General features: G+C 37.7%; 1 protein-coding gene across 1 annotated transcript in view; it reads right to left on the reverse strand.

Moving 5' to 3' along the window:
- GTF2F2 (general transcription factor IIF subunit 2) overlaps positions 1–25,248 on the reverse strand; it is a 229,870-nt gene that overhangs the window by 195,933 nt on the left and 8,689 nt on the right. The window contains exons 2-4 of the mRNA XM_037799715.1: positions 15,793–15,866; positions 2,870–2,888; positions 1,607–1,751 (exon numbers count right to left, since the gene is read on the reverse strand). Of these exons, the coding sequence (XP_037655643.1) occupies positions 1,607–1,751; positions 2,870–2,888; positions 15,793–15,866 (238 nt within the window). The remainder of the gene's footprint in view (positions 1–1,606; positions 1,752–2,869; positions 2,889–15,792; positions 15,867–25,248) is intronic.

The following is a 25,248-nucleotide window of genomic DNA, read 5'->3' on the forward strand; positions in this document are numbered from 1 at the left end:
ATGTTCAACACAAAATGTTCAAAATGAATATAATAATCAAAGGATTCAAAAGATTAAAAATGGAAGATTAACTCTGAGGATAACAAACCTCTTTGCTTTCCAAATTACTGTCTTTTAAGTGCCAGCAATAAGTCATGCCTTGGAAAAATAAGCCACTTAATAATTAATAAGATGTAAAAAAAAAAAAAAAAAAAAAAAACCTGAAATAGAGTACCTTTTTCTACAAAGGAAGTTCAAATTTCCCTCCCTCAAACTTTTATCAAGGCTCTGCCTCCTTTTTACCATTTTCGTGCCACTCCTTTTTTCATTCCAGGGACAACCATTATAGCAGAGAAAATCTCACAGGTTTAACACGTCTTATTACATTCCATCAATTGCAAAACAAATTTCAGATTCCTTGGATGTGCCCTTACTATACTCTGTACAACACAGCATACAATATTTGTTGAATGAATGAATGAATACTCTCCTACATAAAATACATATGCTGAAGCTATTATTACATTCACATTTTCTACTTCCCATATTACTACACTACAAAGTATTATAGCATCAGAATAATGCAATGAAACAAATCTTTTATCTTAAACTACAGGATGGAAAACTTACAATTTACCATTTTGTTAGATTATATATCCAAGAAAAAAAATACTAATTTTTATACCAATTTATGTAGCAAATGGTAATTCATGATGCCACACAAAATTTATCTGAGAATATTCCTTTTGTTTTAAACAATGATGCTTTTAACATACTATAATTTCTTATACCTTTCTTTTAAATCTTTGATGAGATACAACAAAATCATGGCTTTTTCTTTTACATAACCAATAAACTTTCTCAATCTGCTATGAGAAAATTAGTTCAACTGTTTAAATCTGTTAAACTGAATTGGCCTGCTGCTTCAGTAGCAATACTCGAAATTCAGTGAAAGACACAAAACCAGGAAACAATAAAAATAAACATATACTCATGCTAAACATAGGCTTATGCTGAATGTATGGTGCAAAGAAGTTCCAGCTGTATTTAATTCACAAACTGAAACACTTGCTCCTGATTTACTGAACTGTTACACTACCCCATAGCAAACACATACAATTTAAAAACTATACACAGAGCTTCTTGGAAGTTGATACCAATTAAAAGCAGTCAATCTTTGTGTAATAAAAGGGCCCTCTTCATATAGAAGCATACAACAGCAAAAAATCAGACTAAAATATTCCCTAATATTAAGCAGTATTTTTCTAAACACATCTTATAGTTGCTGAATAACAATTTACCAAAATAGTCAAGGATGACCTTATCTTGGCAAAGCTCAGAACACTGTTTCTTCAACATCTTGATGCACACTTTTCCATCTGCTTTGTTCTATTTCTTTATAGCCAAAGTGGAAACTAAGCCCTTATCGAGTAAAGGCCAAAATTTCATTAATTAAAGCAAGTATACAGAGCAGAGAAGCAGCATGATATGAACAGTAGAGATAGACAATATTAGGTGGGACAGCTTTGGTAACGAACTGAAAAAAACCAAACTGGTGTCTGTGCTGAGACAGTAAATCTATACAACATGTACAGAAGTAGCATTAAATTACTCCATTCCCAATTACCTGATGAGCTCTCAGTAAATACTGTTAATGTCTGTCCTCCAACACTTTGCAAGACAAATGGATGTTCTCTGGGAGCACTGACTGAAGCTGGTTTTCCTCCAATATCATGAATATTTGCAAGATCTTCATTCAAAGTAAATGACACCTAATAGAAACATTAACCAGAGCTTATCACAATAGACTTTTGTCTTCAAAGTATCGATACAGAAATTCTGATTATAAATCAAAATACTTTTTTTTAAAACTTTGAGTATTTCCAGGCATTTTATTAAACATTTTAAAAAAAATGTTATCAATAAATTACATACTTAGTCATAAAAAGAGAACCTATTTCCATCTGCCAAGCCAATGGGGCTAATATATCATTATAAAGAGAGACAGCCATCAAATATTTTCTCTGGTCTGTGGCTGAAGAAACTATATCCAGAAGAGGAAAAAAATTATTTTTTCCTAAGGTCTTTGAGGTCAAAGGATTATGTCTGGTTGCCTTTATAGCCTTAAAACCTAGTAAAGTGCCTGGTATGTAGTAGGAAACAGTATTTGCTGAATGAATGAAAATTTTAAGAATATTAAGAAAGCTATTACGGTTGGGAGGGCGGAAGTGAGCTATTTACTCTGAAAAGCTTAAACACCTTCATAAACACAGGACATATTTCTTCCTTAGGTTTTAATGACTACTTGAGTACATGTATGTATTATATGAGTATGAGTACATGGTGATGTTCTATTTCTGAATATTTTAATGAATACAATTAAATATTTATACTGCCAATTCAAAATCAAGGTTTAAAATGATTTTTACTATATACAAGATCTCCCCCCAAAAAAGAGTAAATTTTACATTAAAAAAGATTTATAAACATAAAATTACTAATCTCTTAACCACCTAGGAAGATTATGAAATATTTATCAAATATTTATCTACTATGTGCTAGGTACTACAAATTATGCTCTAGACTTAATGAGCCAAAATCTAAAGCCCTCAAAACTCCAAATCAAATGCCTTTGTCACACTGAAATAATAACTAAGGTATTATTGAAGTAATACTAAGCTTCATAATATCCAAAGAGGGGATATTGAGAATGAGCAACTAGAATGGAGTCCATTTACACAAGGGTGGTTATGTCCTTACGTATTCCTGATCATCAGCCACTCATTTGATGTGGGGTTTTCCAGGATGCACACAACACCCTTTCTTTTCTATTATTAATACATAGTAAAATAAATCTGTGTTAAATAAAATTTTCTATAAATGATCTTACCTCAGTCCTTCCTTGATTCCTAAAGAAAGGAAAAAATTTAAGTATTTAGATTTCTTTTTTTCCAAATGTAAGATAAAAAAATAACACTACCTCATATTTACATAAATTATTACATTTACAGAAAAGAACTACTATTTACCCTCGGCTCCCATCAATGACTCCATCACTATTAACCCTGCCCATTTCTTCCAAACCCACTGGAAAAACAAAGTCACATTAATCCCACCTGAGTATTTTAGATATTTTTTTAAGTTTATTGTCACTTAATACCATTACAACCCGTTTTAATATCATTTTATCCAAATAATAATCTTACTACAATTCTTTATTTCTAATGGAACAGCATGTGAATTTCATATTTAAAACCAGATGTATATAGTACTTCAGCAAATTTTACTATTTGTTTTTACTGAAAATATTTTGTTTACTTAAAATCACAAGGATCAAAAATTATTAAATTTAACAATCTTTTAAAATTATAAGCAGTTTTTTCTTAATTAGAAACATAAAATACACTCATTATATGAACATTTTTAATATAGACAAACCCAGACATTTTAAAATAGCTATAATCCCCCAGTTAACATCTTGGCACAATAAATATATCCTTCCAGACTATTTTCTATATATTTGAATATACAGTACATGTTTTTAAATATTTATTTTTTTACAAATATAGAATCAATGGACATCCTATATCATAGCCTAATTTAAAAAAAAAAACATTAAATACTTAATATATGAAAAGCACTGAGTATAAGGCCCCCTGACCCCAGTCAGCAAAATAAAAAAGTACATTCATAACTCCAAAACAAGATAAATTTTAATGTTCAATAAGAGAGCCATGATGTGCCAAGACCAGACAGGAGAACACTATTTCTTCCATTGTAAGAGTTCAGAAATGGCCCAAATGAAGGAAACAGCTCTAAGCTGAGCCATGAGGGCTACCCAGATTTCAATAGGGGAATAAAGTATCAGAAGTGAATAGGTGAGCAAAGTCACCAAAGGGTCTGACCACAAGAGTGATCAGATTTGGCTGGAAGGCAGAGCATAAAATAAGGAATAGTGGGAGATGAACTATAAAGGAGAATTGGAGCTAAACCATGGAAGGTGTTGAATATAACAGTACAGAGTACAGACTTCATTTTACATGCAATGGAGATTCAGAGTTATTATATGAAGAAAAGTACAACAAGAACAATGATACAGTCTGGGAAGCTTAAAGGTGACTAGAGATACAAAAACCAGTTAGATAACTCCTGTATCTCCACAACTCCCAGCTTAGTTCCTACCTACCTGCGTTTAAATGCTCAATCACTCATTCAGCATCTACTACATATCGGCTAGACATTGTGCTAGCTGCATGGTATAGATTGAGCACAGGTCCTGTCTGCAAAGGAGGTTCCAGTTTAATGAAAAAGATCCAATCCATGAACAACTATAATCAAGATCATAATTATCTGACAGAGGTACCACATATTATCATAGAAATACAGACTAGAAAGCCAGAGAAAAAATGAATTGAATGAGGGATGAGGTCAACAACATGGGGAAATTCCAAACTAAGGGAAAAGCCTAAGTAAACAACAGAAAGGGGAAAGCATCCAGCACTTTCTTTCTGACACCAGTGAATGGTAGGCTGGAGTCAACTGGTAAAGAGCTTGTTAGGCCAGACTAATGTGTACAGATTCTTAGACGGATTTGTTTACTGTAGGAATTCTCAGAGTGTTTAATATATTAAAATACAATTAGACTCTCCTTTCTGGAGAAATATCTAGAACAGAGGAGAAATCTTTAAGATTTCACATAAAAATTTGAATCTTCAGCTTCTCTTACAAGAGTGGAAGATTTGGCAACAACAGACCCACAATTCAGCATGACAACAATCCCCTGGACATGTACAGATGGGGCAGGCATTGAATTCACCACAATCCCTTCCCTATCCCACCTAAATGCGACTTCTAGAGGCATACAATTTGCTACCTGTAAGACAGAGGTGCTGCTGGGGACACAAAATTCTCAAAGTAGACACAGAAGGCACATATTTGCATATTTTTAAATATTAGTGATTCCCCACATGATGCTGAATGGAAGACAGATTTAGAAATAATGCTAGGAATTAAAAGTCTTTGAGAGAACCCACATTAGTACAAGCTGTACAACACGGTCCTGTTTAATATAACATATATCAAACATTTTGAAAACTAAAGTATTCTGAGGCAAAATTGTGATGTAGAAAGAAAGGTGACTTTAAAATTAAAACAAGCAACCCACACATCTATGGCCAGCTGATTTTTGACCAGGGTGCCAAGTCCACTAAATGGGGGGAAGGAACAGCCCTTTCAACAAAAGGTGCTGGGAAAACCAGATATCCACATACAAAAGAATGAAAGTGGAGACTTTATCTCACACCATATAAAAAACAATTCAAAATGGATCAAAGACCTAAACATAAGAAGTAAAACTATAGAATTCTTAGAGGACCATGTATTAGGTAATGGATTTTTAGACTTTACGCCAAAAGCACGAGAAACAAAAGAAAAAATAGATATATTGGATTCTGTCAAAATTACAATCTTTTGTGCATACAAGGACATTATCATAAAGTGAAAAGGCAACCAATAAAATGGGTGAAAATATTTGGAAACCATACATCTGATAAGGGTTTAACATCAGAATATATAAAGAACGCCTACAACTCAACAACAAAAACAATTCAATTAAAAAATGGGCAAACACGGGGATGAATGCAGACACGGCATCGTGGGACTGAGAGTATCTTCTTGACCAAAAGGGGGATGCAAAAGGAGATGAAATAGTTTCAGTGGCTGAGAGATTCCAAATGGAGTCGAGAGGTCACTCTGGTGACATTCTTATGCACTATATAGATAACACCTCTTAGGCTTTAATGTATTGGAATAGCTAGAAGTAAATACCTGAAACTACCAAACTCCAACCCAGCAGTCTGGACTCCTGAAGACAATTCTATAATAATGTAGATTACAAGGGGTGACAGTGTGATTGTGAAGACCTTGTGGATCACACCCCCTTTATCTAGTGTATGGATGAGTGGAGGAATGGGGATAAAAACTAAAGGACAAATGGGGTGGGATGGGGGGATGATTTGGGTGTTCTTTTTTCACTTTTATTTTTTATTCTTGTTCTGGTTCTTTCTGATGTAAGGAAAATGTTCAGAGATAAACTGTGGTGATGAACACATAACTATGTTATCATACTGTGTACAGTAGATTGTATATCATGGATGATTGTATGGTGTGTGAATGTATTTCAATAAAACTAAATTTAAAAAAAAAAAATGGGCAAACAACTTGAATAGATACTTCTCCAAAGAAATAAACAAATGGCCAATAAGAACATGAAAAGATGGTCCACATGATTAGCCATTAGGGAAATGAACATCAAAACCACAATGAGACATCATTTCACACTGCTCTGGTTTGCTAATGCTGCCATTATACAAAATGCCAGAAATGGAATGGCTTCTTTAAAGGCGATTTATTAGGTTATAGATTGAGAGTTCTGAGGCCATAAGTGTCCAAACTATGGTATCAGCAAGAGGATACCTTCAACAGCTGATGGTGTCCAGAACACCTCTGTCAGCTGGGAAGGCACATGGCTGGCATCTGCTGGTTCTCTGCTCCTGGGTCGTGTTTCAAAATGGCTTTCTGCAAAATGTCTCTGGGCATCTGTCTTAGCTCTACTCTCTCTTAGCTCCTGTGCATCTTTGCTTCTCTCTCCCAGGGTGTTTCTCCCTAAGCGTCTAGGGGTCCTCTCTTAGCTTCTCTGGGGCAAACTTTGGGCTTCATTCATCTCTTGGTCTAGCATCTCCAAATGTCCTTCTGTCCATATCTCGAAACATCTTCAAGTGTTACTGTCAGCAAGCATCTGGTCTGTGTCGGCAATTAGTTTCTCTGTTAAATACTCCAATGAACTAATCAAGCTCTACCCTGAGTGGGCGGGGCCGCACCTCCATGAAAATAATCTAATCAAAAGTTATCACTCACAGTTGGGTGAGTCACATCTCCATGGAAACACTAAATCAAAAGGTTCCACCCTAATCAAAAGACTAATAAATCTGTCCCAACAAGATAGCATTAAAGAACATGGCTTTTTGGGGGATATAATATATCCAAACCGGCACACATACCCACTAGAATGGCTATTATGTTTTTAAATATGGTAAATAACAAGGGATGGCAAGGATGCAGAGAAATAGGAACCTTAGTGTATCACTGGTGGGAATGTAAAATGGTACAGCTGCTGAGGAAAAAATTTGGTGGTTCATCAAAAAGTTAAAAATAGTACTACTATATGTCCCTGCAATTAAACTGCTAGGTATATACTCAAATGAATTGAAAACAGGGACTCAAATAGATATCTGCACACCAGTGTTCCTAAAAGCAAAATTCATAGGAGACAAAAGAGGGAAGCAACCCAATTTTCCATCAGTAGATGAATGGCTAAACAAAATGTGGAGTGTGTGTGTGGGTGTGTGTATACACACACAATGGAATATTACTCAGCCTTAAAAAGGAATGAAGTCCTGATATATGCTAATACCTGGACGAACACTGAAAATATCCTGTTGAGTGAAATGAATCAGACACAAAGGGATGATATATTATTCCACTTACATGAAATAATTAGAATACGCAAATTCATAGAGACAAAGAAGATTCGAAGTTACAAATTCATAGAGACAAAGAAGATCCGAAGTTACATTAAGGGGAGTTAATGCATAATGGATATAGAGTTTCTGTTTGGGATGATGGAAAATTCTGGTAATGGATGGTGTTGAGGGTAACACAACATTGTGAATGGGATGCTTAGGAGTGGCTGAGTGGGAAAGTTTATATGTTTCCACAATAAAAAAAAAAAGTGACTGAAGAGACAATGACAACTAAATGTAATACATGATCCTGTACTGGATCTAATAATGGAGAAGTAGATGCCCCAAAGGATATTATGGGACACAGAAAAACTTGGAATATAGACTTTAAGCTTTATATCAATGTTAAATTTCTTGAACTTGATAACTGTACTTAAGGTGGTTACATATGTGAATATCCTTGTTCTTAGGAAATGAACATGGAAGTATTACGTGTTCAGGGAGCATGATGTATACAACTTACTCTCAAATGTTTAGAAAACAAATAAAAGGTAAGGGAGGAAGGTAGGTAGGGAGACAGAGACAGAGAAACAGGCATAGACAGACAAAACAGATAGACTATGGATAGATAGATAGGTAGATAAATAGAATGATACAGCAAATATTTAAAAAGTGTTAAATAATGGTGAATCTGGGCATCTGGATGGGGTGGCATACTGGAGTTCACTGAATGGGTTTTGTATTATTTTTGCAAATGTCATGTAAGTTTCCAATTATTTCAAAATAAAAAGTTTAAGAACGGAAAAAAAAATTAAACAAGTTGAAGCAATTATAACCTAATCAAAATGAAGTACATATCAGACATCCAAAAGTTATAAAAATAAACCAAGTAAAATTGTTGAGGAACATCACACAAATTGCTTGACAAAAACAGCCCAAATGCTACCAACTGTTAAGATATTCTGTTGTTCTCATCTTATTCATAACTGGACTCTCTTTTTTACAGGTATTAAAACAGGACCAGGCCTCTCCGGCAGACCGTCAGACTGGAAAGGTCTGCTCCTTCTCACGTGCTCATCCACTGGCCACAATGAGCAGCCCCCCAAGCACGCCTTCCCGGGGAGGGGAAGAACTGCTGACCACCCCAATTCTGCAGGCCACAAATGCCCTGTCCCCAGAAGCTGAAGCCAGCACAGCTCTCATTGCAGTTTCCCCTCAACCCTTCAGTAAAGAACAACCTTGTGTGGTCACTGGGGAGAATGCACACCTGCCCCCCACTGTGAATACAGTGGTATTTCATCCAGAGGAACTGCACCAGTTCTAGGCTGTGACCAGCCGCCAGGTCTGTTTCCCCCTGTAGACTATACATTCCAAGAGAGCAATCTGTTTTGTTCTACACTGGACGCTGAGCATCCAGCCCAGAGTCTGGCACATAGTAGATAATAAATATTTGTTGAATAAATGAAGATCAGAAGACATGGGAAGTGGGAGTAAAGGCGAAAAAGAAAATGTGCTGCACTGAGGATCCTGTTGAAGAGTTTCATTTGGCAGGGGAAGGAGATGGAAGTCATTCTCCTTCCTTACCTATGGAAATATTTATATTGTTGGTTTATTTTTTCAGATTATAAAAGTAATTCTATATTTGTTACAAAACAAGTGTCAATACCAAGTATTGACTAGAACTCTTGTATATTCCTGGTAAGTATATAAATTGATTCAAACACTATTTAGCAGTATATACAAAAGCTAAACATATACCCCAAACCTAGCAATTCTACTCCTAAATATTTGTCCTAGAGAAATAAGCGCACATGTTCACCAAAAGACTTGTACAAGAATATGCTTAGCAGCTTTATTTATAAGAGCCAAAATAGGAAATAACTCAAATGTCCATTAGTGTAGAATGGATCAACAAATTGTGGTGTATTTATACAAAGGAATACTACCCAATGATAAAAAAAGAGCAAACAATACTGTAGCACATAACAATATGGATGAACTTCAAAAAAATTTTGTGACATGTCAGACACAAATGAGTACAATTGGGTCTGATTCCATTTACATGAAGTTCAAGAACCAGTAAAACTAATCTGTGGTAATAGAAATCAGAGTAGTGGTTACTTTGGAAGTTTATCAACTGGCAAGGGGTACAAGGGAGCCTTTGGAGGTGTTGAAAATGCTCTATATTTTGTTCTGGGTGATGATATACGTGTGTGTGTAAGCATTCATCAAGTGTACACTACAGATTTGCACACTTTAGTGTGTGCAGATTATACCCCAATAAAAAAAGTAAACAAATCAAAAAAGTAATAAATGCCCATTGTCAAAAACTCAAAAAAAAAAAAAAAAAAAAAACAGGACCAAATTTGGGAAGCAGTGCATTCCCAGTGCTATTTTTCTCCCTGTCCTCTCTCTCCTAATCCTTCCCCCCATAGCTCTGTCTCTGCTGGGTTAGAATGAACAAGCACACAGTGCAGATCTTCCTAGCTTCTGGCAGATGCCACACAGCAAGCTGTGACTAAGCTTTGGGAGACTTGATGGGGGTGGGGGTGGGAAGTACATGCCACACCACATTAGGCACAATGCAGTATCTGCTGTCTGGATTGTGTGGTATATGCAGTATGACAGTAGGTGAATACATAAAAGGAACTAAGTATATTACATGCATTGATCCTATCAAGTAGTAAAACCATCTCCTTTAAACAGATGAGGAAACAGAGAGGGTGTATTAGTTGGAGTTCTCTAGGGAAACAGAACCAACAAGAGATATCTGTAAATGTAAGATTTTATAAAAGTATCTCACGCAACTGCGGGGATCACAAGTCCGAATTCTGTAGGGCAGGCAGCAAACCGGCAACTCTGATAAAAGTTTTCGATGATCTCCTCAGGAGACATTTCGCTGGCTAGTGGAAGAAGTGAAGGTCCTCTCTCTCTCTCTTAAAAGTCATCAACTGATTGGATTAAAACCAGCTGACTGAATTCTCTCATTGCAGAAGACACACACCCTTTGTTGATGTACTCAGTCACAGGTGCAGTCAACTGGCTGATGATTTAATAAACCAGCCTTCTGGTTTATTAACCAGTCACAAATGTCCTTGCAGTAACAGGCCAGTGCTTGCTTGACCAGACAGCTGGATATCACCTTGCCAAGTTGACACATGAACCTAACCATCACAGAGGGTAAGCAACTTACCCAAAGTCACTCAGCTAGTAAGTGACAAGGTCAGGACTAAAGCCCAGGCCTGCCTGACTCCAAAGTCCATACTCACAACGGATATCCCACTCTGCCTCTCTCAAACCTTAGCAGTTTTCATTTTTTACCCAAATATACTTTTTATTAACCATAGGTTGTTAATCTGCCTCGAAGATACAATAGTTGATCATACATCCCCAGCCTTAAAAATATCTGAAGACAGTTCACTTGGTCTGCCCTAAATCTTCTCTGCTGAGATTAAACAGCCTTAGTAACTTCAAATGTTCCCCTAAGACAATGTTTGTTTGTTTGTTTGTTTTAGTTGTCTCATTATCCTAATCTCACTCTGGTTGAATGAACTTATTTGTCCATGTCTCTCTTTAAGTGCAGTACCAAGAATGGAGTGAGCTACCAGCAAAGAAGAGTGAGATTATCATCCCACTTCATTCTAAACAATAAACATCTATTAACATAGCCTTGTTTTTATAACCACATAACCTTGATGACTCATATTAAGTGTAAAATTGACTAAAATCCTGATAACAGTCACAGGCACTGCTAAGCCACTCCTCCCCCATCCTGCACTTGATAAATGGTGAACTGAGTAATTCAGTAAGAGCAATGAAAATTAAAACTAAGTAAATTAGTAATGTAAACAGGATAGCAATATTTCATCTACTAGGGAACAAGCTTTTTTCAAGCATTTCCATAGCAATCTTAAGATACTAATTACCATAAACTCATTCGTATCATTCAAGAATGATAAAGAGAACAAAACCAGAGTACTAGACTATGTTCTGAAGTTCCCAAGGCTGAGCCTAAGGGGGTTTGAGAAATACCTACTAAGCTATGGCCAGCGGAATAGACAAAGATGTTTCAAAACTTTGTCTATATCAAGTATACAAAATAATCTGTATGTAGAAGTGATCCAGAAGGTTACATACCAAGCTGTTATCCATGGCAACCTCTAATGAGTAGGAGTGGGGAAAACAGATGGCTCTTTCTTTTTTAAAAACAGCATATATTAACTATGTAGTAAGGTATACAGATAATACTGCTTCTATGGGGCTAAGTTAAAACCTCTGGAAGAGTCAATAATGCCAGTACATAAAAAAATCAGACTGAAAGTGAGCTAATGCATGGAAGAATACACAAATGCCCATTAATATTTAGGGCAACCACACAGTTTACTGTTAAAACCAGGACACTGTGGGGAATGAAAGGGGGCACTATTAATAATGACAGAGGGAAAACAGGCATAAACTGGGACTGTTTCAGGCAAACCTGGAGGTCTGATCACCCTGTGAATATTAGATACAACTATGTAAACCATCAGCTCGAAACTATGGGAGGAAAAGAGCACGAAATTTTTCTACCAACCAAGAGATGATAAAGAAAAACTGCAGCATACCTGTGACTGGTTCTTTAGCATGCCATCTTTATTTTATTTTAGTGGTCAAACCAGTACTTAGGGCATGCATAAGTTTTCTGTAAACTCAGTGTCTTTTACTCTGTTCCCCATAATGTTCCCTCATTCCTCCATACCAAAAGAAAGGTTCTCAACCAGGTATTTTCTTTCACAGAGGTTTTCAGGAAAGTGATACTCCTGGTTGGGAAAGTGTATTAGTTAGGGTTCTCTAGGGAAACAGAATCAACATGAGGTATCTGTAAATATAAGATTTTATAAAAGTATCTCACGCAAGTGCGGGGATGCACGAATCCAAATTCTGTAGAACAGGCAGTGAACTGGCAACTCCAATGAAGGTGTTCAATGAACAACTCAGGAAACGCTTCACTGGCTAGCGGAAGAAGAAATGAAGGTCCTTTCTCTCTCTCCCTTAAAAGTCTTCAACTGATTGGATTAAGTCCATCTGATTGAATTCTCTCATTGCAGAAGACACGCCCATCATTGATGTACTCAGTCAGAGCTGCAATCAGCTGCCTGATGATTTAATAAACCAGCCTTCTGGTTTATTAACCAGCCACAAATGTCCTTGCAGTAATAGCTTGGCCAGTACTTGATTGACCAGACACCTGTACACCATCACCTGGCCAAGATGACACTAACCATCACAGAAAGCAACGCATTTTAACACACCTTATGCTATTTCATTTGTCTTACCGCCACCCTATGGTTGGAAAGGCATTATTTACCCACACTGTACAAATAAGAATGCTATGCTAAGGCTTTGAAGGGTGAGGCCCAAGGTCAAAGCACCATCAACAGCCAGCCAGGACTGGAACCCAGGGCGTAAACCCTAGTGTAGCCATTCCACAATGCCATGTGGTTTGTCATTTAAATGCCTTTTCCTGTGGCCTGGATTTCTCCAGGGACATATATTTGTGAGGTTTTATCTTTGTGGTGGCTCCCATTTCCAAATAAAACTAATGTAAAAAATCTGGAATTCTATAAAAGAAAAAGTAGGTAATGATCTGTATGACAAAGGATTTCACACTGAAAAAAACTGCCATAGATTTGAAATAAAAAGTATACATTCTTTTTTTCTCAATTAAAGTATGACAACTCACAACATTCAAGGAACACATTAATTTTAAAAAGTTAAATATACAAATGACAACTATTTCCTGATTATCTGACTGGATTCGTATAAAAGCCCTGCAGTGCAGGCAACTATGAGAATAAGGAAACTAAACTCAGAAAGATTAATCTGTCCAAAGTCTACCACTATTAAGAGAGCTAGAACTAGAACCTGCTAGGTTTTCTTACCCCTAAGAGACCTGAATTCAAGCCTAAATCCACCATTAGATGTGTAGCCTTATTCCTCGAAGAAAGGAGATATTACTTGTCCCTACCTAACTTCAGAGCTTTGATAATAAAAACATGCCTATTTCCAATCAATATCTTATTAAAACAAAATGAGGAATTCAAAGGTATGTGTAAAATAAAGGCAAGTAAGGTAAACATCAAAATGCTTAGGGCTTAAAACACATGAAGTTATCAAAGTTTCTTACTTTAAAGACTTGATACCATCCAAAAAGATAACATCACTCTTCCAAAGAACAAAACCCAGGCTATGTCCAGCAAATCCAAACTGCAGAGCTGATTGACTTTAATGAGGAAACTTGAAAATGATCCCCCAAAGTATAAGCTTTGCCTAAAGACAATGGGTTTTTTAGGCCAAAAGAAGCCTACCCTTTATGCCTTGGGAGAGGAAGCAGGAAAAAATTAAGCCTTAAAAATGATTCCATTCCAATTCACTTGATTTCACTTTTGGAACTATAGCCTAAGGAAATAAGTAAATAAAATAGCTATTGTTACAAAATTTGTCATGGCAGCTTTCATTTACTCATTCAACAAAAATTCGCTGAGCATCTATATATCGGGTACTATATTCTAGACACTGCAGTCAACAGGACAAAATCCTGATATTATGGATCGTATATTCGCATAGGAGAGATGAACAATACACAAACACAGCTGGAACTGAATAAATATTTAACAAATACATGAAAGCATGATGATAAGTGCTACAGAGGGGGAAAAAAAAAGAGGGTCAGGGAGATTGAGACAGAAGAGGGTACTATCTTAGATAGTGTGGTCAGAAAAGACCTCACTGACTTGATATTTGAACAGAGGCCTAAGAGAAGAGAGTAAACTATAGGGATAGCTAGAGGAAGGGTGTTACAGGGAGAAGGAACAGGGGAATAGGAAGTAGTAAGTGTCAGATGCTTCTTAGACATCCAAGTGGAAACACCAGGGAGGCAGCTGTTACGTGAGTTCACAGGAGAGGCCAGTCTTGAGATATATAGTTGAGAATGTCAGCATATAAGTGGCATTTGAAGCCATGAGACCAAATGAGACCACCTAGGAAGAAAGTGAAAAGAAAAGAAAAGAACCAAGGATTGAGCCCTGGGGTCACAAAACCTTAGAGACTGAGAAAATGAGAAGGCCCGAGCAACAAAGACTGAGAAGGAACAGCCAGTGAGGGCTGAAGAGAAACAAGAGAGTGGTGTTCTGGAAGTCAAATTTTAAAAAGTGGTTCCGGAAAAGAGTGATCAACTAGGTCAGATTCTGTGGAATGTCAAATAAGAACCTTCTATTTGACTCTCAGGTTTAAGAATGTGGATGGGGTAGACTGTTTAAAAAATTACCACAAATTCAAGAGGTGGAGTCTTTTGTCCCACCCTTGAATCTGTACTTGGCCATGGAGATGCTTTGGCCAAAAGGATTTTAATAAACATGCTGCATGCAGGGGCTTGAAAAGCGCTTGTGCACTGGGGTTTGCCCTCTCTTTTGCTACTGGAAACTTTTTCATCATCATGCGAATGAGCACACTGGAATGAAACACACATGGCCAATGCCCCATCCGCTATCCAGTCAACCAGCAGACACACGAATGAATGAGGCCATCCTAGATGACCCGGCCCGGGCAAGACAGCCCACACATGAACCACCCAACAGACCCAGAGAATTATCAGCAAATAAACAGTTGTTATTCTGAGACTGTTTGCTATGCATTCAAAGCTAACCCATAAAGTGGAAAAGTGGAGGACAAGAGGTGTTTCCATGGAGTGGCAGGCATGGAAATCTGACTGGAGTTGAATTAAGAGAGAATGGGAGGGACGTAGCACAGGCTTCCAGCAGATACCAAGCTGAACTTTGGAGGCTCTGGTTTCTAACAAGGTCATTTCCACAACCAAAAAACTACAGTTACCCTCTTCCCTAGATATTCCCTACTCCCTTCCAGAGCCCCTATTAATAGATACAGTGGCTTCATGGCCAGTTTATTCTACCAGTGCACCCTCCTTAGAGCAACCAATTATGTCCAACCCAAGCACAGCAACTCACAGGATGCCAAGAAGATGAAGGGGCGGTTTCACTGCCAGCAAGTTTTACCAGTAAACCTGGCTTTACACTTATACCACCTGTCAGCAGAGGCATGCATGTGTCTTTTTATAGGGCAAATAACCATTACCTGACAAGACTTGACATACTATTTCTCTCATTTTCCAAGTACCTTAATGATTATTACAAAACTGAAGTAAAAACAAGAACAAGAACTATAAATACCTTAAAATACACTTGTAAAGATTCCAAAACCAGTTTTTGGCAAATAAATGACAGGTGAAAAAACTTACTTGGCGATCCGCAGTTTCCCAACTTCCCCTCTTCCGGGGGCTTTAGCCCATTGCTGTGACAAGTATTTAGGAACCTAAAACAAAGTAAGACACTAATAAGACTATGTTTTTTGATGCTAACAAACCTTTTTAAACATAAGATGATATACTGCTTCTATTTTATTTTCTGCCTCTAGTAAGTGATCATTAAGTATCAATCTCTCATATGTTTTGAACCATAAAGGATACAAAGTTACATAAGAAATGATTTCAGCTCTCACAGAGCTTAAAGTCAACCTAGCAAAACTAATACAGGTCAAACAGCCTAAAAATAATGAAATGCTAACTCATGTTCCCAAATAAGTCCAATAAAAGTTCAGGTTAGAGGAAGACTATGAGAAAAGTAAAAACAAAAAAAAAGGCTTCTCAGAAAGGATGACACTTGGGTGTGATATGATTTAGAAACAACACTGAATTTAAGATGATTTCAGAAGGTAAGCTTTTTTATGTGTAAGACTGTAACTTTGTCCAATATGACAAAGGATCTCTGAAACAAAAGGGCTTGTTAAAGGTAATAGCTAGCTTTACATAATACTTACTGCTTTCCCAATACTGCTGTAAGTCATGCATTTAATCCTCACATTTCTGAGGGAAGTACTGTTTTACCCCGGTTTACAAGTGATGAAGATGAGGCAGGCACTCAAGGGATTACATAATTTATGAAACGTAATAGAGTTAGTAAATGATAGAGCCAAGATATGACTCCAGAGGTTCTGGCTCTAATATAAACATTGTGTCTATAACTGGATACATGCTCAAAAGGGAGTCCCTACCACTTGACTTGCCTCATTTGTTCCAAGTGGTTCTGGCTCTGGAATCAGGACATACCTATAAGCTTATCCTATTGTGAGGAGTAAATGAGATAATACATACGATGTGTGAAGCATAATACCTCACACAAAGTGATGCTCAATGAGCATTAGGTGTCATCATTATTTCCTACAGTAATCCTGAAATGTTAACATGAATGTGTAACTGAGTCACAGCTGCCAAAGCTGGGAAGGAAAAAAAAACAGTTCTATCTAGCAAGACATCTTTTGCAAAAAGAACCATTTGAATATCTGTCAAACAAATGGCAGTGCCTCAGATACAGTAAAAATTCAGGACTAGAAGGATCAAAAGACGACCCTAATGGCATTTGTTCAATTACGTGTGCATTCTTTACTCAATAACTTACTGAATAATTACTATTTACCAAACAATATGTGAGAGCTTTAAAAAGAGGAAGGTGACAGGGAACTAACAGTGTCAGGTACCAAGCTAGACATTTTACATCCATTGTTCCATTTATTCCTTCCAACACCCTGCAAAATCAGTATCATTCTCATTACTCAACACATCAGAAAACTGAGGATCAGAGAGTTTAAATAACCCAACTAGTTGGTAATAGAGCCAAGACTTGACTCCAGATTGGTCTGGTTCTCTTCCCTACTCCATCCTGTCTCCTGTGAGAGCACACATGCTCAAGAGAGCATGCCAAAGGGAAAGAGGTTTTGAAGATTCCATATCTTAAAATTTCACCTACACTGCACTCTACTCATTCAATCTAGTTTACCTCATGCTAAATGTATCTATCCATTAGGTTTCCTTTGATTACAGGTGACAGAAAATCCAACCTAAATCCACTTAAACACAGAGAATTTACTGGCCTAAAGTAACAAAAAAGTACCTGTAAGGCAGCTTGATTAAGGGCTCAAAGGATATCACTCAAGGGAGACTCCATGATCTCTTATCTCTGCTCCCTCATTTGATACAATTCTTTGACAGGCTTCGTTTAAACTCTCTGATCCTCAGTTTTCTGATGTGTTGAGTAATGAGAATGATACTGAAACAGGCTTCCCCCTTATGTGGCTAGATGACTGAAGTAGCTCCTAAATAGCAATAGCCTCCTTCCCAAAAGTCCCTAGCAAAAATGTTACCGTCTCTCCCAGTGATGACAAGATCATGTGCCCTTCCTGGGCTCTATCACTGTACCCAGAGAGATGAGACACTGGCCAGCCTGAGTCAATGACATCTGGGGGTGACAGGGTGGGGGGTGGTATTCAACACCATTAGAATCACATAGACCAAAAAAGGGGAGCAGCAGTTTCAACAAAGTAAAATCAGGGTATCATGACAGCTTCAGAGTGAACAGATACTGGTTATCAAAAAAGCAAATGTTCACAACATCACGTCAGAACTAAATATAGGATTTAAAAATTAATCTTTACAAAAATTGTTAAACATCAAATAAATCTTTGAATCCTGGAACTATGTAAGTTATTACCTTATGGCCTCAATCCTCAAATCTTACTTAACAAGTCACCCTTTGCTTCTTGCTCTGTCTTTGATTTTTAACACCAAGGAACCTTCATACCAATTACTCCACTGCAAAGAAAAAATATCTTCTACAGATAATCAGTCTATCAATAAACAGCAAGCTAAATTTCCTAATAAAGTCCTTAGGGGAAAGATGCTGTCTTGTCTTCATTTTTTTTGCAAGTTCCTGGTTCAAGCATATTTTTAGATGCCCTAAGACCTTCTCATAATTGATAAGGTATCCCTTCTGTCATGGAATGAATCACGTTCCCCACAAAGTTCAAGGCCCAACTCCCAGACCTGTAGATGTGAACTCATTAGTCAATGGGATCTTTGAAGACACCATTAAGAAGAGGCCAGGATGAATCAGGGATGAATTGGACCATAATCCAAGAGGAGTGGAGTCCTTACAAGCAGAGGGAGTTTGGACAGGTAGTAGGAGGCAGAAGGAGACAGACCAGATATGCAAAAGAAGCAGAGATCGAGTGTGCATTGCCGGCAAGCCGCCACCAGAGCACCATGGACTTCAGAGAAAGCATTTCCTGCCAACACCATGACCTGGGTCTTCTAGCACCCAAAACTGTGAGACAATAAATTCCTGTTGCTTAACCAACCAGTCTGTGGAATTTGTTACAGGAGCCCTGGCAAAATAAGACAGTTTTCACAATCTGTATTTCAAGCAGCCATTCTGATCACCATCTCCTATCTTCCCAGCTCCCTCCTCAGTATTTTGACTCCAATCATTCTTCCAGCCTTTCAATTCACTGACCCTATTTCACATCTCTTCACTGTCACTCATCTGTCCCTACTGCTCTCTTTAATGTACCGTGATTTCATGGTCCATCGTTATAATCATTCCCTTGCCCCTATCTCCTGCAATCATCTTGGCCTGGCAGAACCTTAATCCTGATTAAAACCAATCTCCACTTCTTATTACCCTTTATTAATTTGTTACTTTATTGTGTTATTCCTTCTCCTCCTCCATACTTGCACCTGAGCAGCTGAAGAAAAATTCACAATGATGCTAACTGGTCTCACTTTAAATACAAGGCAAACACCACCAAGTAAGCCTTTAACAATACCTGGCAATCTAACTACATGTCCCTAGTCAATTCACTCTCCCACTCCAGATGATTCACATGTTCTCTCCCATCCTTAAAACTACAACACCTCCTCTTCCCTCCTTGCTGATGACTTGACTTCCCTTCCACTGAGGAAAGACAATCAGTCAAAAAAGAAACTCGAACTCCACGACTTATCTACAGTTGGGTCCTTATACTCTGCTTTCCCTTCTCAAAAGAATAGATGAACTGTGGCCAATCCCTCCACTTGGGCACTGAATTTCTTTCCCCTTTGGATCAAGATCATCTTTCCTTCAATTCTATGCTTTCTTTTCCTCAATTCTACCCTTTCTTTCCTTCACCCCCTTCTCTACTTGATTATCCCCATCAATAAAAAGCGTAATCATCATAATAAAATAGCAAACGCTCACAGAGTGCTTACTAAGTGTGGCAGGAAGACTTTAAAATGGGCCCCAAGGATCCCCACTTCTCGGTATTTACACACTCGTGTAATCCCCTCCCTGTTAGTGTCAGTGGGAACTGAGACTTGCTTCCAACCAATACAATAAGGCAAAGGTGACAGAATGTCATTTCATAGTAAGGTTACATAAGATTGTGACTTTTTGCTCCCTAGCAGATTCTCTCATTGCTTTCTCAGCTCACATGCTTTGACCAACAAGCTGCCGTGTTGGAGAGGCCCATGTAGCAAGAAACAGGATAGCTCCAGAGCAGCCAGCTAGGAACTTAGGCTCTCAGTCCAAAAATCCTGGAGGAACTGAATTCTGCCGACAACCACATGAGCTTGGAGACAATCCTTCCCAAGTTGAGATTTCAGATGAAACTCCAGTCCTGGCTGACACCCTGATTGCAGCCTTGTGAGCAACTATGAAGCAGAAGATCCAATTAAGCCATGTTGGGACTCCTGACCCACAGAAGCTGTAAAATAATAAGTCTGCAATGTTTTAAGTTCGTAAGTCTGTAGTACATAGGTTATATAGTGATAACTAATATACTAAGTGCCAGGCACTCTTCTAAATGTTTTCAATATATTAACCCACTTTAATCTTCAAACAATCCTATTATTTTGTGAGAAAAAATTTCTCTGCCTCTGTTTACAGAAAAACTCCTCAAAAGAGTAATCTGGGATGGCTGTCTACACTTCCTCCTCTGCCAATTTGTTTCAACTCACTCTAAATAGGCTTTACTCCCTACCATTCCACTGAAACTGATCCCCACGATGACCAAAGATCTCCATATTGTCAAGTCAATGTTTAGTCCTCTTCTTACTCATCCTACCAACAATATTTGAGAACTAATTGTTTCTTCCTTCTTCAAACATTTTCTTCACTTGTCTTCTGAGTAACCACGTTCTGTTTTCCTCCTACTTCTCTGAACCCTCCTTTTTTGTCTCCACATCTAAACTCTCAGCTTCCTGACCTCTTAACTCCATAGGGCCCATGAGTTCTTCTCTAGCCACACCTGATCTTATGTAATCTCAGCCAGTCTCATGTCAACTCCCAAATTTAGAACTCAAGTTCAGTCTCCCCCCGTGTGCCAGTCTGGATATACTATGTCCCCCCAAATGCCATTATCTTTAATGCAATCTTGTGGGGCAAACATATTAGTGTTGATTAGGTTGGAACCTTTTGATTGTTTCCATGGAGATGTGACTAGTAACACTTTTGATTGAGGTGTGACCTGTTCATGGGATTGCTTCCATGGAGGTATGGCTCCGCCCCTTCAGCTTGGGTCTTGATTTAATTATTGGAGCCCTATAAAAGCTCAGAAACAGACGGACTTCAGAGAAGCTGCAGCAAACAGATACACTTTGAAGAACGCACAGGAGCTGAGAGTGGAACAAAACCTGGATCAGCAGATGCCAGCCACGTGCCTTCCCAGTTAACAGAGGTTTCCTGGATACCATTGGCCTTCCTTTGGTGAAGGTATACTTGTGTTGATGCCTTCATTTAGACATTTTCATGGCCTTCGGACTGTAACTTTGCAACCAAATTAACCCCCTTTATAAAAGTCAATCCATTTCTGGTCTTTTGCATAACAGCAGCATTAGCAAACTGGAACACCCTGCAACTCCCAACTTATGTATCTGGTTGACTAATATGGAAACTCTCCAGCTGAGTATTCAGCAGGCATTTCAAACTTAAAATCTCCAGATTAGAATTCTTATTTCTCCCTTGTAAACATGCTTCTCCTGCAATTTTAAATATCCCAGGAAAAGACATCTTCATTCTTCTAAGCACCCATGCTGAAGCCTTGGTGTCATCCTGAATTCCTCTTTTTGTCTCACATTCCACATCCAATCAATTGACATATCCTGTGAGCAACACCTTTAAATTATATCCAGACTCAAACCTCTTCTCACCAATTCCAGGGTTACCACCCTAGTCCAAGTCACCATCATCTCTTGTATAAATATTCTAATAGCCTCCTAACTGATTTCCTTGCTTCCAGCTTTGCCCATGTAAAGCTTATTTTCAACACAGCAGCCAGAATGATCAACCGAAAACATAAGTCAGATGATACTACCCTGCTCAAAACCCTTCAATTTGTTTAAGACAGACAAATTGCTGACTATTGCCAGGTACTTTCTTCTAAGCACCTTACAAACATTACCTCCTTTAATCCTCATTAACAACCTTATTTTTATCCCTATTTGGCAGATGAAGAAACTGAGGCACAAAAAAGTTATTACTTGCCCAAGTTTTCACAATTACTAAGTGGGGAAGCCAGGATTCTAACTCAGGTGGTCTGGCTCCATAGCCCATGCTCTTAGTTCCCATGCTATACTGACTCTCTGTGACTCCTCGCTTCCCATCTCCCTCCGGGTAAAAATACTATAATGTCTCAGATGATTTAATGATTTGGTCCCAACTATCCCGACTTTATCTTCAACTCCTCCTCCCTCACTCACTTGACTTTAGCCACACAGAGCTCCTTGTGAGCTATGAACGCTCCCAGCACGCTCCTATCGTAGGGCCTTTAATTTGCTATTCCTCTGTTTGCAACACTTTTCCCAGCTATCTGCAGTGAAGTACTTGTAATTTCCTTTATGTCTCTGCTTAAAGACCACTTTATAAATGAGGCCCTTCCCACCCTATTTAAAATAGCATCCCCACTTACTTTCTATTACTTTATCCTGCTTTATTTTTACTCAAATCACTTGTCACCTGATGTATCTCAAGATATTTGTTACCAACTGTTCCCACACCCCATTAGAATATACTCTGCATGAGGCAGGTATTTTGTCTGTTTCGTTTACTGCCCCAACCCCAGCATCCTGATAGCCTGGCACATAGTAGGAGAAAGGTTATTATTATAATGACTTGATATTATCAAAGAAATGTTAACTACTGTTAATGTAATGGTAGTAGCGGTATTTTATTTTCCTCACTGCTAAAGCAAATACCATGCAATGGGTCAGCTTAAACCAGAGGAATTTATTGGCTCACAGTTTTGAGGCTAGAAGTCCAAAATCAAGGCATCATTAAGGTGATGCTTTCTCCCCAAAATACAGCAGCATTCCAGGGCTGGCTGCTGGTGATCACTGGTCCCTGGCTCTTCTGTGACATGGCAACACATTTAGTTGCCTCTCCTGGCTTCTTCTTTCTCTTTGGGCTCCCTCTGGCTTTTTCTCTCTTTGTTACATTCCCTGTAAGGCCTTCAATAATAATATGATTAAGACCCATCCTGATTCAGCTGAGCCACACCTTAACTGAAGTAACCTCATCAAAAAGTTCTATTTACTGGTTCACACCTACAGGAATGGGTTACACTTTAAAACATGTTTTTCTGGAGTACACAGTCCAAAACCACCACAGGTGGTAATACTGGGAAACACCTAGAATGGGGATTTTAATTTTAATACATCTAATTTCATTCTTAGAGGGAAATCTTATTTCAGAGATCTAGCTTAAAATAAGAGAGAAGAAGGGGAACACTGCCAATAGCAAAATAGGGTATTCTCCAACCTGCTATCTCATATCACTGCTGGTTCCCTGAAACGCTGTTAAGATAAAAAGGAAGACAAAAGTGATGTGGAGCCTTGGAACTCTTGAGTGAGATAAGATTTCTTCAATATATTAACCACGTGTGATCAAACTGCTGGAGACTACAATTTAGGCCTTCAAATAACAAGAAAATAGTTTTAACTGAAGTAATACATATCATATACTAAAACAAATTTAAGACTCAAATTCAGTACAATAAACTGTCCCCAATACAAGCAATTGCCACATTAAAAACAAATTGTGTTCCAAAAGTTAATTGATACAAATATATGATAGTTTGGAACTTAATTATATTGTCATCATGGTTATTCAAAAAATGTAGGTTCCCCAGGTAAGCCTACCAGTTTATTTAATTCAAAAGATTGCCAAAATATTAAATCCTTGTAATGAAAAACAATAGAATATGAGGATAGCATTTCATATATATCTCTCTATACCAGGAGTTTATGCAAATGGGATTCCTGGAAGTCCTAGCTGACTATCATTAATTCATAAAGTTTGAAAAAAAATGAGGGAAAGGGGGAAGATAAAACAATGGTGTATATGGTTCCAAGGCTCCCAAACACTCTTTTTTTCTTTTCTTGGAGCACTTGTAGACTTACAGAAAAATCATGCCAAAAGTACAGAGTTCCCATATACCAACCCCCATATACAGTTTTCCCTACTATTAACATTTTGCACTAGTGTGGTACATTTGTTACAATTAATGAACTGATGAACCAATGTTATTACAATTATATTAACTGAAGTCCACAGTTTACATTAGGGTTTACTCTTTGTTGGTTGTTTGTTTTTTTTTTTACTTTTCATTGTAGTAACATACATACAACATAAAATTTCTCATTGTAACCACTTTCAAATAAGTATACAATTTAGTGGTGTTAATTACATTCACAAGGTTGTGCTACCACAAACAAACTCCATCTATACCAAAACTCTTCCATCACCTCATACAGAAACTCTACCCCTTAAGCATTAACTCCCCATTCCCCAATCCCACCTGGTAACCTATATTCTAATTTCCGACACTATGAATCTGCATATTTGTGATATCATATATCTGTCATTTTGTGTCAGACTTACTTCACTCAACATGATGTCTTCCAGTTTCATCCATGTTGCAGCATGTACTAGGACCTCATTCCTTTTACAAGCTGAATAACATTCCATTCTCTCTATACACTACATTTCATTATCCACTCTTCTGTTGACTGACATATAGGATGCTCCCACCTATTGGCTATTGTGACTAATGTTGCTATGAACATCAGTGTACAAATATCTGTTCAAATCCCTGCTTTCAAATCTTTTTGGTATATACCCAGAAAAGGGACTGCCAGGTCATATGGTAATTCTACACTTGACGTTCTGAGGAACTGCCAAACTGTTTTCCATAGGGGCGGGACCATTTTACATTCTACAACAATGTACTAGAATTCCTATCTCTCTACATCCTCGCCAACACTTGTTATATATATATTTTTAATAATAGCTTAGTGGGTGTGAAGAGGTATCTCATTGTGGTTTTGATCTGCATTTCCCTAATGACTAATAATGTGGAGCACCTCTTCATGTGCTTATTGGCCATTTGTATATCTTCTTTAGGGAAATGTCTATTCAAGTCCTTTGCTCACTTTTTAATTGGGTTGCTGTCTTTTTGTTGTTGAGTTGTAGGATTTTATATATATTCTGAATATTAAACCCTTATCAGATAAAATGTTTCCAAATATTTTCTCCCATGTGGTAAGGTTGTCTTTTCACTTTCTTGATAATGCCCTCTGAAGCACAAAAGTTTTTAAATTTGATAATTCATATTTATCTATTTTTTCTTTTGTTGTTCATGCTTTTGGTGCAAAGTCTAAGAATCCACTGCCCAATAGCAAGGTCTTGAAGGTATCTCCCTATGTTTTCTTCTTGAAGTTTTATAGTTTTATTCTTATATTTAGGATTTTGATCCATTTTGAGCTAAATTTTGTACATGGTGTGAGATAGGGATCCAACTTCTTTCTTTCGCACGTGGATATCCAGTTTTC

Source organism: Choloepus didactylus, chromosome 12, assembly GCF_015220235.1.
Source record: "Choloepus didactylus isolate mChoDid1 chromosome 12, mChoDid1.pri, whole genome shotgun sequence".
Taxonomy (NCBI): domain Eukaryota; kingdom Metazoa; phylum Chordata; class Mammalia; order Pilosa; family Megalonychidae; genus Choloepus; species Choloepus didactylus.